At 37.9% G+C, this 18606-nt stretch overlaps 1 protein-coding gene across 1 annotated transcript in view; it reads right to left on the bottom strand.

The window, feature by feature from the left end:
• LOC129421124 (ras-associating and dilute domain-containing protein) overlaps positions 1 to 16215 on the bottom strand; it is a 41400-nt gene extending 25185 nt beyond the window's left edge. The window contains exons 1-8 of the mRNA XM_055176441.2: positions 15891 to 16215; positions 15003 to 15314; positions 10560 to 10792; positions 9239 to 9603; positions 4593 to 5267; positions 4311 to 4348; positions 4025 to 4203; positions 1585 to 1697 (exon numbers count right to left, since the gene is read on the bottom strand). Of these exons, the coding sequence (XP_055032416.2) occupies positions 1585 to 1697; positions 4025 to 4203; positions 4311 to 4348; positions 4593 to 5267; positions 9239 to 9603; positions 10560 to 10792; positions 15003 to 15314; positions 15891 to 16009 (2034 nt within the window). The 5' untranslated portion in view covers positions 16010 to 16215. The remainder of the gene's footprint in view (positions 1 to 1584; positions 1698 to 4024; positions 4204 to 4310; positions 4349 to 4592; positions 5268 to 9238; positions 9604 to 10559; positions 10793 to 15002; positions 15315 to 15890) is intronic.
• Positions 16216 to 18606: the final 2391 nt, after the last annotated feature.

Here is an 18606-nt window from a genome sequence, read left to right as displayed (position 1 = left end):
CCATTGAAAACAATAAACTGACACAAAGGCATTAATTAGTATCAGTTGACATACAACAACGTAGGAACGGTCCTCTTTCAACACACTTGTAAACACTGGGGCAGAGTTTCACGTTCGTCTTCTGTGACCTCTTGACGTCATGACGTATTGTGTGAGGTCACGCTGACACTTTCAGGACCGGAGGAAGAGGAGAAATTGTGGTTTAAAAGTGTATATTTGTTATTTTTATTGTCAAAAATGACAAACGTTTCGCTAGATAAGACCCTTATGCCTCGTTTGGGATCGTTTGTAGTCCTTTGAAACTCAGTTGAGGAACTGTTGCGTGTTGGGTTGGGTGTTAAGTGTTGGTGTCCATTAAAATGAGAAAAATCCTGCAATATTTTCCTCAAAAAACATAATTTCTTCTCGACTGAACAAAGAAAGATAATATACATATTAAAAAAATGCATAGCTATCTTTATTCAATGTGTGCACTTAATCTTTGTACAGTGTGTTGTGAATGTGTTAGCATTTAGCCTAGCCCCATTCCTTCCTTAGGATCCAAACAGGGATCAATTTAGAAGCCACCAAACACTTCCATGTTTTCTCTATTTAAAGACTGTTACATGAGTAAGTATGGTGGCACAAAATAAAACGAGGCGATTTTTTAAGCGGATAAAAAATGAGAACTATATTGTATGGCGGCAGAGCACGTACACGCAGTTACATCATCACTCCTGACAACTCCCCCCTACAGCACTCCACTGAAGTCGAACATTTCTCAAAATATCTTCCTTCGTGTTCATCTGAATAAAGAAATGTATACAGGTTTGTAACAACATAAGGTTGAGTAAATGATGAAAATGTTTCATTTTCGGGTGAACTATCCCTTTAATTCATCTGTCGTTCAACGAAAGTTACTTATCAGTGGACAGCACTTGCCTTTCTACTGTGCTTAAAGGAAAGAGAAGCTTTGATAAGAACCAACTCACAGTCTCACTCCATATCTGGATTTGATATGTTGCATACAATCACCTTTATACATTCAGAAAGTATTTCCTATATCTGATTGAGCTACCAACAGAAGAATGAGCTACACAGGGATTGCATTACAAAAGCACATCAGATGTTTGTACTAAATCTGTTTTAGACAGACTTGAATGAAACATACAGTACCACAAGGATGATACTACACACATGCTATCTGTTCTGTACATTACCAAACACAACATTGGTAAACCACGTAAGGCATCTGGAAGCATTTGAGATCTCTCAATACCCACAGTTCTGCATGTAATAAACCACATTCACAATACCACTGCTTTTCTAGGCCTGCTAACCTGTTGGTATGTGAGAGTTCTGACAATATGTTATTCATTACATACATTACATGACCACAGTGCTCCTTCAGCATAAGTTTGAGTTTGATTGTTTCTTTCAAACCAGTTCAGTGTGTAAAATGATCAGTGTGATTATATAAAACATATACAATTTGTGGTTAAAATGAAGATGTTGACCCTGTTTCAGTGCATTGGTATAAAGTCCGCCAACTAAATGACATTCAGTGTTTTGTGTAGTAAGCGAACAGATGTTGGTGAGTCTGACCTTAGTGAGATAATAGACACACTGCTGGAAGGTGAACATTATGACCTCCTCCAGAACCGTCATGGCCTCCTCACTGGCTGATCGTATTGAGGACAGGCGTAACTCCAGCACCGCTGAAAAATTTAGGTCAGAGATATTGAGTCAAATTACAAGAACAATTCATAAAAATGTTTGGTTCTTGGTTCACTGGTTCTTTAAAAATCATTATTTAGCTATTGCCATGTAATTTACTGTAAACTGTGTGTTGGGGGTTTAAGCTCGGAAAAGTATGAAAAAACATTAAAGTGCCACCACCTGTAGGCTTCCTAAAAATCCTTAATAAGTCAATAAGTAATGCACCAGTCATAAGTCAATGCACTCTCAGAAACAAAGGTACAAAAGTTGGGACGGTACCTTTGTACAGATATATACCTTTAAGGTAGAGGTCTTCAACTACTCCTTTGAGGGACAGATTTTAAAATTGTAAATATGATACGGGCCAAACTTTTACATTTTTTTTTTACTTTGACCTATTATATATAGTGAGGAATATAAGTATTTGAACACCCTGCTATTTTGCAAGTTCTCCCACATAGAAATCATGGAGGGGCTGAAATTGTCATCGTAGGTGCATGTCCACTGTGAGAGACATAATCTAAAAAAAAACACAATATATGATTTTTTTAACTATTTATTTGTATGATACAGCTGGAAATAAGTATTTGAACACCTTTCTATCAGCTAGAATTGTGACCCTCAAAGACCTGTTAGTCTGCCTTTAAAATTTCCACCTCTACTCCATTTATTATCCTAAATTAGATGCAACTGTTTGAGGTCGTTGGCTGCATAAAGACACCTGTCCACCCCATACAATCAGTAAGAATCCAACTACTAACATGGCCAAGACCAAAGAGCTGTCCAAAGACACTAGAGACAAAATTGTACACCTCCACGAGGCTGGAAAGGGCTACGGGGAAATTGCCAAGCAGCTTGGTGAAAAAAAGGTCCACTGTTGGAGCAATCATTAGAAAATGATCCAGAGGAGTCATGGGAGAAAGTCATGTGGTCAGATGAGACCAAAATAAAACATTTTGGTCATAATTCCACTAAACGTGTTTGGAGCAATCATTAGAAAATGGAAGAAGCTAAACATGACTGTCAATCTCCCTCAGACTGGAGCTCCATGCAAGATCTCACCTCGTGGGGTCTCAATGATCCTTAAAAAGGTGAGAAATCAGCCCAGAACTACACGGGAGGAGCTGGTCAATGACCTGAAAAGAGCTGGCACCACCGTTTCCAAGGTTACTGTTGGTAATACACTAAGACGTCATGGTTTAAAATCATGCATGGCACGGAAAGTTCCCCTGCTTAAACCAGCACATGTCCAGGCCCGTCTTAAGTTTGCCAATGACCATTTGGATGATCCAGAGGAGTCATGGGAGAAAGTCATGTGGTCAGATAAGACCAAAATAAAACATTTTGGTCATAATTCCACTAAACGTGTTTAGAGGAAGGAGAATGATGATGAGTACCATCCCAAGAACACCATCCCTACTGTGAAGCATGAGGGTGGTAGCATCATGCTTTGAGGGTGTTTTTCTGCACATGGGACAGGGCGACTGCACTGTATTAAGGAGAGGATGACCGGGGCCATGTATTGCGAGATTTTGGGGAACAACCTCCTTCCCTCAGTTAGAGCATTGAAGATGGGTCGAGGTTGGGTCATCCAACATGACAATGACCCGAAGCACACAGCCAGGATAACCAAGGAGTGACTCTGTAAGAAGCATATCAAGGTTCTGGCGTGACCTAGACAGTCTCCAGACCTAAACCCAATACAGAATCTGTGAAGGGAGCTCAAACTCCGTGTTTCTCAGCAACAGGCCAGAAACCTGACTGATCTAGAGAAGATCTGTGTGGAGAAGTGGGCCAAAATCCCTCCTGCAGTGTGTGCAAACCTGGTGAAAAACTACAGGAAACATTTGACATCTGTAATTGCAAACAAAGGCTACTGTACCAAATATTAACATTGACTTTCTCAGGTGTTCAAATACTTATTTGCAGCTGTATCATACAAATAAATAGTATAAAAATCATACATTGTGATTTCTGGATTTTTTTAGATTATGTCTCTCACAGTGGACATGCACGATGACAATTTCAGACCCCTCCATGATTTCTAAGTGAGAGAACTTGCAATATAGGAGGGTTTTCAAATACTTATTTTCCTCACTGTATATATATAATGTATTTTATAAACTGTCTAAAAACTGGGGGCCCCCTGGCACCATCTCACGGCCCCTGGCCCCCAGTTTGAGAACCACTGTTCAATGCAATCATCATGTCATTTATTTTTAACAGTATACTTTGTGTAATATAAAATAACAGCAAACTCTTTTGCATGTGAGTTCATAATGACTTGTACAATATTATCAAAAAGATAGTACATGTTGAGATCTACCATTACAATCTTCCTCTTCCTCCTCCTCTTCTTGTGAGATTGCGTGTAGCAGACGAGGAACCTCCTGCTGAATGAAATGAAGGAGCTGGATTGAATTGGCCATCCACAGGACGAGTGGTTCCAGACCCTGGATCAGCTTTTCAGTGCTTGGATGCAAGTCTTCTGGGTCTGACTCACTGCTATGTACGTCAAAAGAGAAAGGAAAATCTTGCTTTAATGTGAGCATTGCCAGAGATACGGAATTTTTATTCCACTGGTTATGAATAAAAACAAGTTTTGCTCTTACTTTTCAGACAGTAAAGCTGCAAGTTCTTTTGCTTTGGCCTGTATTAAATCAGATTGCATCTTTAAACAGATTGTTGACTTGCAACAGTCTTAATTTTCTGCTTTTTATCACAAAATACTGTTTTAGAGCGCTGTATAAACTGTATAAATGGTCCTAGGATTGAACCCCAAATGATTGTGCAACAAACACAATGCTCTACCCATTGCGTTAAAGGAACACTAAAGTTGAATATTTTACAGACACTGCAAATTAAATAGCTTAAATGTAATAACTTAAACCTACCCATACGACCGTTTGAATCTCATTGGCTATATGTAACAGCAGTCTGCGTATGGCAGGCATTGAGAAATGAGTAGCAGACTGTTGGAGACACAAGCACAGCAGGAAGGATGCGGTCAGTCTGTGTGCGCTTTCAGTCTTCTCAACCATTGCAAATATCTCCTTAAGGACCCTGGACTCATGTTCCACATCATAAGCCAGCACCAGTTCCTCTCCTTCCGAATCCTTAAGACAGGGCAAGCCATTACCGCGAGACTTTCTCTCTGATAACGTACACGTTTTACAAAGTATGGGTAGCCTGCACGTATGTGACATCTCATGATGCCATGGTAGGGTAACGTTAGTTGTGACCCTTGGTGAGTTGGGGTCTTTATACATGAAGAGGTAATGATCACCCAAGCCGATGATGTCTCCTGATTGCAGCTCAGCATCTTGGGTAATGACAACTCCATTCCACTTCACTTTTGCTCCATCAAAGGGTTTCAGTAGAGTGACACCTCCCAGAGTTTGGTCGGGGGCTGGATGGTTGTCCAGGCGCTGAACACAGCAGTGATGGGGGAGAATATCAGGCGCCCATAGATGGTGACTATCTGTATCACCTTCACGCTCACCGCAAGTTTGTTTAACTTGGTGCCCAAATACTGTGTAGCTGCCTATCAGTGCATAGATGATAAAATCCTAAGGAAGTATGAAATGAAAGGTTTGTGAGATAATGTGTATTTGGTACAGTGATGTACAGTATATTACAGATTCAATAGGTTAAAATACACAGAGTTGTTGTAATGTTTAACTCTTTCGCCACCATCGTTTTTTTTAAGTTGCCAGGCAGTGGCAGCATTTTTTGTGATTTTCACAAAAGTTTAATGCCTTCCAGAAATGTTCTAGAAAGGACTTTTGTTAGAGATGAGATTCAGAAAGATGATCAAAACATACACAGCGTTTTTACTGTTTTTGAATCATTGGCAGGGAAGCGTTTTCTCTTAATTGATGAGATCATTTGTCAATGGCGCGGAAAGAGTTAAATATCTGACTTTGGCAAATCAAAATAATCTTAACACATAAACCATACGTGTTATTTTTAAAATATTGAAAGTACAACAAACAAATTTTGTCATTTACTAACTCCCATGCATAAGTCAATTCACTAATGTATAACCAACCCTACCTAAAGGCGTTTTGTGGTCATGAAATATTTAATTGATTTATTCTTGTTCATGAACACGATTTTCCTTTTTTTTCATGTCATTGAGCACGAATGTCGTTTTCATGTCACTCAGCACAAATTTTCATTAATTCGTTTTCATGTCCCTAGCAGAATTTTCTTTTTTGTGTCATTTTATGTATGTTTTTTTCCCCTTTTTTTCTATTTTTAAAACATTTTCACTTCTTCCGATTTTTAGACTATTTTCGCATGAGGTTGGGGATAGAGTTGGGGTTTGGATGTCTGAAATTTAACAGAAAGTCAATCTAACCCCAACTTAAGCGACAATGGTAAAAATATTGAAAAAAATTTTGAAAAAATATAAAATGACATGAAGTCATGGTACGGACATAAAAACAATTTTTAGAAATGTGTGCTGAGTGACACGAAAAGATATTCATGCTCAATGACACGAAAAAAGCAACAAATAAACACAAATAAATAAATGTTTCGTGATAGACCACAACTAGAGTTTGGGTTAACTATTTTAGTAATGCATGTAAAATGTTTATACAGATCTTCAAATCAAAATAATGCCAACGTTTAAATAATCAAAATATCCATAATGTCTCATTTTCATTTGTTGCAGTATGTGACATTATAGATATTTTGATTTGCAATAAAAATTTTCAATTTTGTAGTTTGCAATAAAATAAGAAATTAAATTCAATCACTGAAAAAAGTGGATTGTTGAATATTACTAAATAAATAGAATCTGATTGACAAATAAATGTAAAGAGTTTAATTTCATTCATTCACATTGCACAGAAAGCTATACAAATATGAAGAGTTTGGTTCCAAAACGCAATAAACGGCAACAAAATCAGTATTTTATCAGGTCAGTATTAAAAAGTAAATTCTTAATTTTACGCAAAATTCGATATCCGCCATGTCATTCTGTCATCTTTTCTCCTTTTTTCCCCCAAACAGCGATAAACGCCACTCCTTCTCTGCAGAATGCAATAAATCCGCTCAACAAATCACAGCGCACCATTCCACACATTGTAAACAACAATGGCAGCGCTTTGAATACACACGTAGTTTTCCTTATCTACTTTGTACTTTTGTCAGGTGTGGTGGTGGATAGAACCCAATCGCAGATAGCTCATAACTCAAAGACGTTTATTAAAACATAAATACCCTCGAGGGGGCAAACAATGACAGAACTAGAAAATAATCATGACTTGGACAAACAAGGCACACGCAACAGTATCTCGCGATACACAATGAACCGGCACAGGACACAATGGCTTTAAATAGGGAAAACTAAACTGGGGAACAATGACAAACAGGTGAAGGGAATAAACCAATCATGAATAATCAACAAGGAAACAAGGGGGCAGGGTCAAAACTTAAGACAGGAGAGCATGCGGTACACAAAACGCAGACCACATGACTCTCCACACAACCACAGAACACGTATATGGGGGTGTCAGGATCCCGGCACCAGAAACAAGACTAAATACACTTAATAACATTCGGGATCCTGACAACTTTATGATCAACAAACAAACAAAAACAAAATAATACTTTGATGGCATTGATAAACCTGTGGTGGTTTTCTGTGGCAGGCAAGAAAGTAAGCCACTTGGGCACTCAGGCGACAGAAAAATGCCAGCTGTTGCATGTTCTCCCGACAGCATCAAGCTTCCGTCATGCTAACTTTACATGATTTTACTCGAAGTCAACGAAAATCGAGCAGGACCAAAACATTTTACAGCTGATCGCTGTCAAAAAAAGTTCCACGACGACGTCCCAAGGATAACTGCAGAAATGACAGTGATCTTAATATGATAAAGTAATTGTTTTGATTAATGCCATTAATGTTTATTTTTTATCAGTGTATACCACTAGTATGAATATAAATGAATATAACATGGCAAAGATGAATGCACGTTTATATATTGAATCAATAGATTTATATCATTTTGAAAAAAAAAACTTGTCATGGATTTAGTGCATTTTGCGGAAAAATGCAATTTCAAATTATGGATTTGAATTTTTAATGTTATTATAACCTAAAGATGCTATGTGAAAGTTTGTAACAGAAAATTCTGGTTTTCATCATGACACTTTCTTGGTATAGAAAACACATTTTTACCAAAATTAGTCCAAATGGATTTATTGCGTTTTGGAACCACACTCTTCATATGTTTGATGTTGCACTAAATAAATAAAATTTACAAATAAATAAAATGTCATTTTTAAAAATGTACAAATATATTTTAATTGCATTTACTTGATTGCTTTTTGAACATTTGTAAATCATTGCACACATTTGCGGAATTTGAAACATTTCTAACATCAAGGCGTGCCCACAAATCCACATATACTCAATCAGGTCAATCAGGTAACTTCCACATTGTGTTAACCAGTGTGCTATAGCTTTAACCAATCACACTTTTGCTTTACAAACAAATTCTGTATTTGTTTGGTAATATACAACAATCTGACCCTGTAAAAAGGCATAAGATGCCCAACCCTAATTACTTTGAAAAAGGTACACTATTAAAAGGGAGTTAATGAATTTGTATAATATAATATATATAATAAATCCGACATGTATGTTTATTATCGGTTTGTACACGCACGTATATGTGTGTTAATTTATGGTTACTCTTCATCCTGTGAACAGAACTAATCTGTCAGGAAATGTGTCCACCCTTTGGACACCCTACTGTGGACACACCACTTCCTATCCAGTGTTAAATCTCAGTCTGTTTTTGCATACGTTGTCATTTTTATGACATTTTTCCTCTGTTTGGCACACTCTGTTATTTTCCAATGGATTTCAAGGGATATGGGATCATTTTTTTCCATGGTGCATTGACGTCACATGTGTTGTATTATCCAGTTTAAAGTTGTGAAACATTGAGATTGTGGGAAGGGCACAGAATAAACACTTTTTTGCAACAAATATTGATGAAAATTCCCTGTAATGAATTCAGAATTGAATTAGCACACACAAGAAATGATAAAAAAGGTGCTCAAACTGCACTGCATTAATGTTAATTCACATTATCTCAACAAACACAAAAACCTCTTAAAAAAAACTAATTTATCCAAAAATGTACATGCGGTTCTGCAAAAACAGTTACAATGAATAAGCTTCCAACCTTGGCAGACGATTCCAAGAAAGAATCCATAAAAAACTCCGCAGCTCTTGACCGCTGTGACCGGATCACAGAGTCACCTATTCAATTATTCAGACTGGTTTAATGAACTAGATTTAGGAGTAAGCTAAAGTGGATGTCAAAATTCTTAGTAACAAAAGGCTATAAATGCACCTAAAAATGTCTTTAAAGCGTCATATCTTCTATAAAAGCTTCATAAAGCTAAATCAGCAAACAGTGAAGCTTGTGTTTGATGGCATGTATGAAGCTAAAAGGAGCAAGGACGTTAGAGAGTTGGGGTTTGTGGGTAGAGATATAGTAGGAATTTGTCCTACCTGTCTGTAACTGAAGCCCTGCAGGAGCAGGAAATAAGGAAACTCAAGGGGTGGATGAATGGAATACTGTGTGGAGTTGTCATCGCTACTCTCGGTCTCCTCTCTTTCATTGGCAGGACAGTGTGTTGCTTTGTAGGCCTCAGCCTCTGGCTCCTCCCCCTGCAATTGGTTCTTGCCGTTTTCGCCGGCTTCTTTACAGGATCGGATGCAGGTGCGTTGAGAATCAGCTGTTAGTTTCGTCTCGCTTGCACTCCTAAACAGATTGTGTCTGCCGTCATCTGCACCATCGCTTACACAGATGTCCAGAGGAACAGATTTGCCCCTGGAGCGTGTCTTCTGCAACTTTCGTGCCTGTGCATTTATGCCTAAAACATGAGAATATTTAATATTAATATTTTAGTTTCCCAGACAGGGATGAGATTAAACCAGGACTAGGCTTTAGTTTTGGTGTACAAAATAATGACAGTGATATATTTTTAGATATGTCAGTGCACACTGTTTTAATTTAGGACAGCTCAAATAATCATTTTAGTGATTTTAGTAATTTTAATGTAAATTGCAGCGCAAATGTGTTAAAGGAAAAGTCTACTCATTTTCAATATTAAAATATGTTATTACCTTAACTAAGAATTGTTGATACATCCCTCTATCATATGTGTGCGTTCATGTAAGAGGTGGAGCGCGCTTCGTCTCTTCGATAGCATTTATCTTAGCCCCATTCATTAAATGTTACCATTTAGAGATATAGTTAGAAGTGACCAAACAGATCAACGTTTTTCCTATTTAAGAAGAGTAGTTATACGAGCAAGTTTGGTGGTACAAAATAAAATGTAGCGCTTTTCTAAGCGATTTAAAAGAGGAACTATATTTTATGGCGTAATAGCACTTTTGGGAGTACTTCGACTCGCCTGAAAAGTCCGCTCCCCTTCTCACTCTCATAATGGGAGTGGGAGGGTGTTATTGCGCCGAGTCGAAGTACTCCCAAAAGTGCTATTACGCCATAAAATATAGTTCCACTTTTAAATCCGCTTAGAAAAGCGCTACGTTTTATTTTGTACCACCAAACTTGCTCGTATAACTACTCGTCTTAAATAGGAAAAACGTTGATGTGTTTGGTCACTTCTAACTTTATCTCTAAATGGTACCATTGAATGAATGGGGCTAAGCTAAATGCTATCGAAGCGTCGCAGCGCGCTCCAGCGCTTACGTGCACGCACACAGATGATAGAGGGATGTATCAACAATTCTTAGTTAAGGTAATAACATATTTTAATATTGAAAATGAGTAGACTATTCCTTTAATATTTTAAGTCTGGTATACCTGCGGTCACTGTGTCCTTATCTCTGGAGTTGTTCTCTTCCACAGTAGCCTTGTGCTGGATTTCAAATCGACGTGCATAACCCTCTTTAGGTTTCCAGAGGGACTGTAGCAGGAGGGGCTTTTCATTGTCACCTACCACACGAACACATTCAGTCCTCCAGGTGTGATCTCCAATACAGCCAATCACATCACATAACACATAGTCATCTGTATTTTCTTTGCTTAGGGAGTATCTAAAAACATAAAGACAAGCAACAGAAAAACAAAAATACAGTAAACAAAAACAAAATATTTCACTAATATTTTCCATTAAAGATTTCGCAAATAACTAGCGTTATTTGTAATTTGTATTGACGACAAAAAACAATGGCGTTTCCATTAAACAATGTCATGTAACGTAAGCTATTTAATTGTCTCGCAATAAGTCATACAAAAAAGCATGCCAACGATTGTGTTCATCTTCATATGTGCAGACCCACATCAAAATACCGCAAGAGTGACATGAAAGTAGTGCTGCACAATTAATCGCATCGCAATCGCAATGTCAGCCTGTGCAATTATATGACAGCAAAATGTTGCAATTATATTAAATAAATAAATGTGAGGACTTGTTAACACAAACTTTCTGATAACAGTTTGATGATTTTCCTTGCTGTTTAAAAAAAGAAAGAAAAACGAACAAAAAAGGCAGTGCACCGTGTGGCATGCACGTGTGTGGTGTGCGTCGTCACTTATACCAGAGCGAAGATGGATGCAGAGGAGGTTGACAGTGATCTGGTAGCAAAAAAAAATGTCTGTTGTATGCCGGTATTTTGGATTTAGGATTACTGACACTGAGCAGTTGCTATATCACGTGGCAATACGAAAACATTTCTAGTTTTACAAATACACATTTTAGCTAAACTGTGTGTGGATTTTCCTTAAAACCCATCAAGTTGACTCATGATACCATTTAGTATAATCGCAATCGCAATATTAGCAGCAATAACCGCAATGGGAAAAATTACCCAAATCGTGCAGCCCTACATGAAAGCATACAGAGCAGTCGATTCCCGAAATCATTCTTGCGGGAATTTTGATGTCATGAGCTTGTTGGTTCTTGTGACGCGTCATGAAGTCAACCACACCTATTCTGTCTTGTCCTTTAACGCAAACCCATTCTCATGAAATGTGTATAAATAGCACACAGTTGAATTCCAATGCATACGCCAGTCCTTCCCGTTCACTTATATGGCACATCTCTTTTGTGTCGTTTTATTTTATTGGTTTCTTATTTGTTTTCTTCTTTTTAAACCATTGTTACTTGGGTTTGGAGTTAGATTTGGGATTTGCTTTAGGAAGTCATTTAATATATAGGTTTCTTTATGTTTTGTCTATTTTTAAACCCTGGTGACTTGAAGTTGGGGTTAGAATTAGGGTTTGGGTTAGAATATCATAACAAAATCTTGCTCTAACCCCAAACTCAAGCGACAATGGTATAAAAATAGAAAAAAAGAGAAACCAATATAAAACGACAAGAAAAAATGCGCTGGACTGGTGTACCATATGCATGCAAAATTGGAATTTGGCTTACGTATTGCATGTATTGCAACTGCGTGCTATTTATTCACATTTCATGAGAATGGACTGTCCAACTAAAAGGTGTGTTTGAGTTCATGGGCCGCTGCGCAGATCAATCAGCAAGGTTTGCTGCTTGCAGTCGAGCGAGGAACTGAAGACGAAGCCGTCAAGTCAGACACCTGCAGCTTCCTTTTTTTAATCGTGAATGAAGTAAATTAGATGTTGAATTTGTTTATACTGTAGGCCTATGCCCGAAAATAACGGTAAACATAAGCCTATATTATTAAAATACTAATAAAGTTTCGTTTTTCACTTCTTTTCATTTTTTTATATGGCACAGCTTAGCGTATTAAGGGCAGGGTCCATGATCTCTGAAAGCCAATGTTGACATTTGAAATCACTTAAACAAACACGCCCCTACCCCAATAGATCTGGACCTTCTTTTAATAGACCCGCCCCACACATACACAACCCAGGCAATGATGTCGTTAAGTAGACATGCACCTAACTGCTGATAGGCTACAAGCTTTTTTTGGTAGTCGGCCCAACTCTTTTCCAAAGCATTTTTCAGAAATTGTGCACTCCGCCTTTAAGGTTATATTAAAGAGTTTTACTTTATAATGTTTATTAGTGGAACTGTAGGTTAGATTAAATATGAAATGCACATGATTGTTGTCAACAGTGAGGCGACCAATCACGAAGAGCTGTGTTGTCATCAGAACTCTGTGCAACCACTGGGAAGAAAATATGTCAGCTGGGCCAGCTGGGTGTTCACAAATCGCATGCACTGCTTCAAAGTCAGCCGCCAATCGGTCTGCGTCGCATGAAGTTGAACACACCTAAGCATACTACGCCATATCATGAGACTTTTATGCACAGCAGATGACATGTAAACGCAAAAAAAAAAAACATTTCTAATGCAATATATTCCTTTCTTGAATTGCCTGAAAAACCACCTCACTTGGGCGTAAAAATATTTTAATATTTAATATTTTTACAATATTTGGGATGTATAGGTTTATGCAAAATTGCTGTTTCCTTTGTGCGCAATTTGCTATTTTAAAATAGATCTTTCATTTAATTAAATGTGAAGTTACGGGGTCCACGACCTTCAAGTCCAAAAAATGTGCATCCATCCTTCACAAAATAAATCCAAACAGATGATAAATAAAGGTCTTCTGAGGGTAATCCGCACGGTGCTGTTGTAGAAATATACATTTTCAAAACTTTATAAACCAAAATAACTACCCTCCGGTAGCACCGCCAGCCTAGACTCCTCTGCATTCAGGAGAGAGTATCAGCGTAGTGTACACACTTTTCTTAGTGACGTAATGACAAATTCGGAGGGCGGGGGCACAGAGCTGCAGCAGAGTAACCTCCGTACGGTGCGTAAGCTCTCATCCTGAATGCGGATCCGACTAAGATGGCGGCATTACCGGATGCGAGTTATTTTGGTTTATAAAGTTTTAAATGTGGATATTTCTACAACGAAACTGCGCGGATTACCCTCAGAAGGACTTTGTTTATCATTGTGGAGCCATTTGGATTTATTTTGTGAAGAATGGATGCACACTTTTTGGACTGTCGTGGACCCTGTAACTTCACATTTAATTAACTGAAAGATCTAAAACATTTTCTAAAATAACTGAAAATGTCATCATCTGAAAAATGATGGACATATGCATCTCGGACGGCTTCGGGGTGAGTAAATCATGGGTTTAATATCATTTTTGGCCGAACTATCCCTTTAAAACTGGACTCTTCTGTAGTTACATCGTGTACTAAGACCAACAGAAAATTAAAAGTTGCGATTTTCTACATGGCTGTAACATGGCTGCAGCAGGCGTAGTGATATTACGCACTGCCTGAAAATAGTCCCCTGCCATTGAAAGTTACTAAGGTGACTACTTTCGGCTGCTGCGTATCATTGCGCCTTCTGCAGCCATGTTACAGCAGCAAAGTCCTTGATTATTACGCCAAAATTAGAGTATAGTTCCTAGCCATATCTGCCTAGAAAATCACAACTTTTAATTTTCTGTCGGTCTTAGTACATGATGTAACTACAGAAGAGTCAAGTTTTAAATAGGAAAAATACCAAAACTCTTTGGTTATTTTTTTAGCGCGATCCTAATGTCTAGTCAGATTCAATGGATTATGATCAGCTATGCTAGAAGTGCTAGAGGCTGGATTTCAAAACGGTAAAAATCAAATGTTTAACTCTGAAATGAGCATAAAAAGTGGAGTGTCCCTTTAATTTGCGCAGTTTGAAGAGTAATGGAAACGGAACTACTGGCTGAACAACTTTCAAAATGACTTTCAGTTAAACAACATCCATAAATAAATCTCTGTACGTTGAAATTTAAGAAAAGTTAGGTGTCAAAACGTCATCAACAGATAAAAAAATTGTATAGAAATTCTGTTGCAGAATAAAGAACAAATAAAGGAATTTCGTATCTTGAGGTTTAACTAAGCATTCGTTCCCTGGCAACTTGCATTCACAAAGGAATTTTTTACACCTCTTAACCAGATTAGCATGAAAAGAAATGCCATCAAGGCACTTTAATCCATATGCACAATCGCAGTTTTGTGCATTCACCTACATTCCAGAATCCATACCAAATAGTTTGAACTGTTCTGTACGATAACACCTCAACAGAAATATAAATTTAAACATGATCAAACCCCAGTTATTTACCCAAAACTGAATATGCAATATCCCCTGCCCCAAAATATATGAACACTTAAGCATAAGCAATAACTTAGCATAACAAAGTGTCAACTCAAGAAAAATAATAAATTGCTACAAATAAAGTACAGTAGCGTATTAATGTTACTGTAAATAACATAATTAACAGTAATTCTTGACAATAAAGTTGGACTTACCTGGCTAATGCCTCTTTGACCAGTTCTTTGGCGTTGGAGTGTGTTGTGGCCAGTACACTTTTATAGTTGGCTCCTTCACAAATCTCAGTGCCAAAAATCTTCAGAATGCCTGGGGCCGTGATGTGATTTGATAGCTCGGAGGGATCTTCAGTCACCGACACTTCCTCTCCTGAAGCAGCCATCTCCCCAGAGTCTCTCCGAGGACCCCGGCTGAACACAGCTGAGAGGCGATGCTGGTGGCGACGGATCTTGTTCTTTGCTGGTTGGCGGATACCCACAATCTCTGTGGTTGTGCCGCTGGATGAGCTTGACCTGGGAAGAGGGCACAAGACAGATCGTTCAATTCTACAGCCGGGTCGAGTGACCATAGAGGTACAGAAGCAGTGAAAGTATGGCTGCGTCCACCCAGGCTGTTTTACTGTGAGTTGACCATCATTAGATTTTTGTAAATTGTACATGTTTTAATGTACATCTCAGGTACTAATATATAACTCTTTAAGGTGAAAATGTGTACTTTTAAAAAAAAAAGTGTACCACCCGCAGTGACCTTTTAAACATTTCTTCTGATAGTGGCATTATAAACCATCAGCTGATAAAAATTCATGCATGTAGGCTACATGAAGTGTGTTGTGGGTATTATTGCAATCCAGTAGGATTTAATGGTTATCTGCCAGATAACATCCCACCAAAATAACTCAACACATTACCAGTAGAGACCATTATAATTTCCATTAAAGCAATACAATTTCCATAATAACTATTAAATCCATTAGAAATTTTGTAATGGTTTCCAATGTTTAGCGTGTAAAACATTTCAATCCAAACAAGCACACGTGTTTGTAGGTTTAATATATGACTGAATGAGCAGGAGTTGGCAAATAAACTTACTGGAGGGAACCATTGCTTTGCTTTCTTCCGACCCTTGTGAATCTTCTCTTTGATGTGTTGACCGGTAAAGCCGCAGGTGATGCTGGAGGCGGTTTGGATGTCCGCTCGTTACCTATCATCGTAAAGTCTTCCAGCGCTCGTCCTCGATCAACTCTCGTCTAACGGTCCGGTCCCGCCAGAGCGCGCAGATCATACTGTGGAAAACATCCCTAAAATCAACACCAGATCAAACTGAACTGAACTGTCAAAATCAGTTGTGTGTCCTGTGTATCCACGAAACTCTCTCTCTCTCTCTCTCTCTCTCTCTCTCTCTCTCTCTCTCTCTCTTTCTCTCTCTGCGTGTCCATTCGTCTACATGGGCTGTGGCTGGAAACTTCGTGAGCTGTTTACGTAGGCAGAGTTTAGGGGCATCATGAGCGCGTTCCCGAGTTCAAAAATGTTGCACGGGCTGTGTATGATTGACCGGCCAAAAATACCATATAACAATACCAATCCCACACCATATAACTTGCTTATTTTATTTTTTTCTTATTGTATTTATTTGTTTATTTATGTATCTTTTCTCTTGCCCTATTTTATCTGTGAAACATGTGATTTTATTCCTGTAGAGTTTTTTTTCTGTTCATTCTGTTTTATGTAAAATGTTTGATGCACTAATAAATAAATAAAAACGAAAGGTTAATTGATATGTATAATTCAAGGAATTAAGACTTTTAAGGAACTTCGCTTTTTCAGTTGTTTAAAGATGTATATACATTTTTCAGTTATATTTTATGAGTAAATTCATGTTTAAATTTTAAATTGTGACTCAAGCACACTTGGTAACAAAATTAAATTTATAAATACTACTGACTATGTAGGCTGCTACAGTACAGACATTAAACTAACTGCGGACCTAAAACTGCAGCCGCCGCTATACCACCCAGCTCGATAGGTGGCGCTGTCACAAAAAAGTAGGATCCTAGACCTGCGGTCACAGAACTGCGGCAGTCCTGAAACTGCGGCCTTCTGGTTGTGCAGAAATATACTATTGCGTTTAAACGCTAGTGTTTACTAGTCTGTAGTACAATGACTAATAGTTATAAACATAGTAAATATTAAGTCATGCTACAGTATTTATTACAGTTAATCTAATTACTACACTAATTACCATATTTAGGGATGCACCGATACTGGCCTCGATACCACATTTTCTAAAGTACTCGTACTCGTTAAAAGTTCCACTATACCGGGGATCGATACCACGGTCTGAAAAATGTCTATGTTTGAACGACGTGTAAGGGGTTAATGCCTCTTGTCCAAAGAGGCAGAGTTTACAACAAACGGGAAAACTAGTCTCTTGTTTTTTGTTAAAATATATGACTAAAGCTGTTACCTGTACATTTAAATCATGTTTTTTTTATTAAGTGATCTGTATCGGTATCGACAAGAACTGAAATGCAAGTACTCGTACTCGTATTCCAAAAAAGTATCGGTGCATCCAGTTACTACAATGTAGTACGCTATTTTTTCATGTGGGATTGTTCACTAAAAATGATTTAAAAAATCCTGCCATTGCACCTCACGTCAGTACAAACCTGTATGTCTTTCTGAGGTGGTACACACGCATACACGCGCGCGCGCGTACACACACACACACAAAAAAAAACATATCCTCACAATAAAATTATACGAATATTTATTTGGTTGTCCCTTATTTTGTTCCATTCACTCTTGGAAGTAGCATCTCTATATGATTTACCATTGTAGCAGTTGGGGTTAAGTATAAAAGTGGGACACTTTTTCCCATTCATTTCATTTGACAGAAGTGTCCCACTTTACCCTAAATCAGTGTTTCCCAATCCTGGTCCTCGGGCACCCCCTCCCAGAAAGTTTTAGATGTTTCTTTATTTAACACACCTGATTTAACTCATCAGCTTGTTAAGGAGACATGTTTGCCATTTTGGAAGGAGGCTGATGAGTCGAGTCAGGTGTTTTAAATCTAAAACTTTCTGGGAGGGGGTGCCCGAGGACCAGGATTGGGAAACACTGCCCTAAATCAACCCTGCAGAGTTGCCTGTGCTTGCAATCCAGTAATTTATCTGGAGCACTAACCCCAACTACTGGTCAGATTTGGCACAGCAGCTGCAGACACCGAGTAAAAAGGATAATTGTGTCTACTGGGAAACATAAATATCTTTTGCATCCTTTGAAGAGCATTAATTAATGAAAAATAAGGCATTTAAAAAAATAATACTAACTGTTCTGTTCACATGTTTACATATTGCTGTATGTGTTGTGTTGATTTCACACATCATACAATCCCTGTTTAAATGGGGCAGATTATGCAGAAGATAGATGTGCAGGATCTGGAAGACTTTACTTGAAGAACAATGTCGATTTAATGACTCACGACAAACAAAACACATCACAAAACAGTTGTTGATTGTCCAGGAAAAATTCTGCAAGCAGGATATTCACCCAAATTTGGTGAAATTAAAAATTCTAATAAAAAAAGTAGTTGAATTGGTGAAAATGTGGATAGACTTTCTGTAAAAGTTTAAGAACAGCATTTTGACACATTCGTGACAATGGGTAATATTAACTCTTCAGTAAATTTGCTTGAGGTCTTGTAACAAATGTTTTGATTTTAAATTAGCCTAAGCCTATTTGAATAACGTGACTTGTGTATGTATACAGCACACATCACATGTGAAAAGTGTTTTACTTTTAATAC

The sequence above is a fragment of the Misgurnus anguillicaudatus genome, chromosome 4 (genome assembly GCF_027580225.2).
Source record: "Misgurnus anguillicaudatus chromosome 4, ASM2758022v2, whole genome shotgun sequence".
Taxonomy (NCBI): domain Eukaryota; kingdom Metazoa; phylum Chordata; class Actinopteri; order Cypriniformes; family Cobitidae; genus Misgurnus; species Misgurnus anguillicaudatus.
Note: the sequence above shows the minus strand (reverse complement) of the source record. Positions and strands in the feature narration are given on the sequence as shown.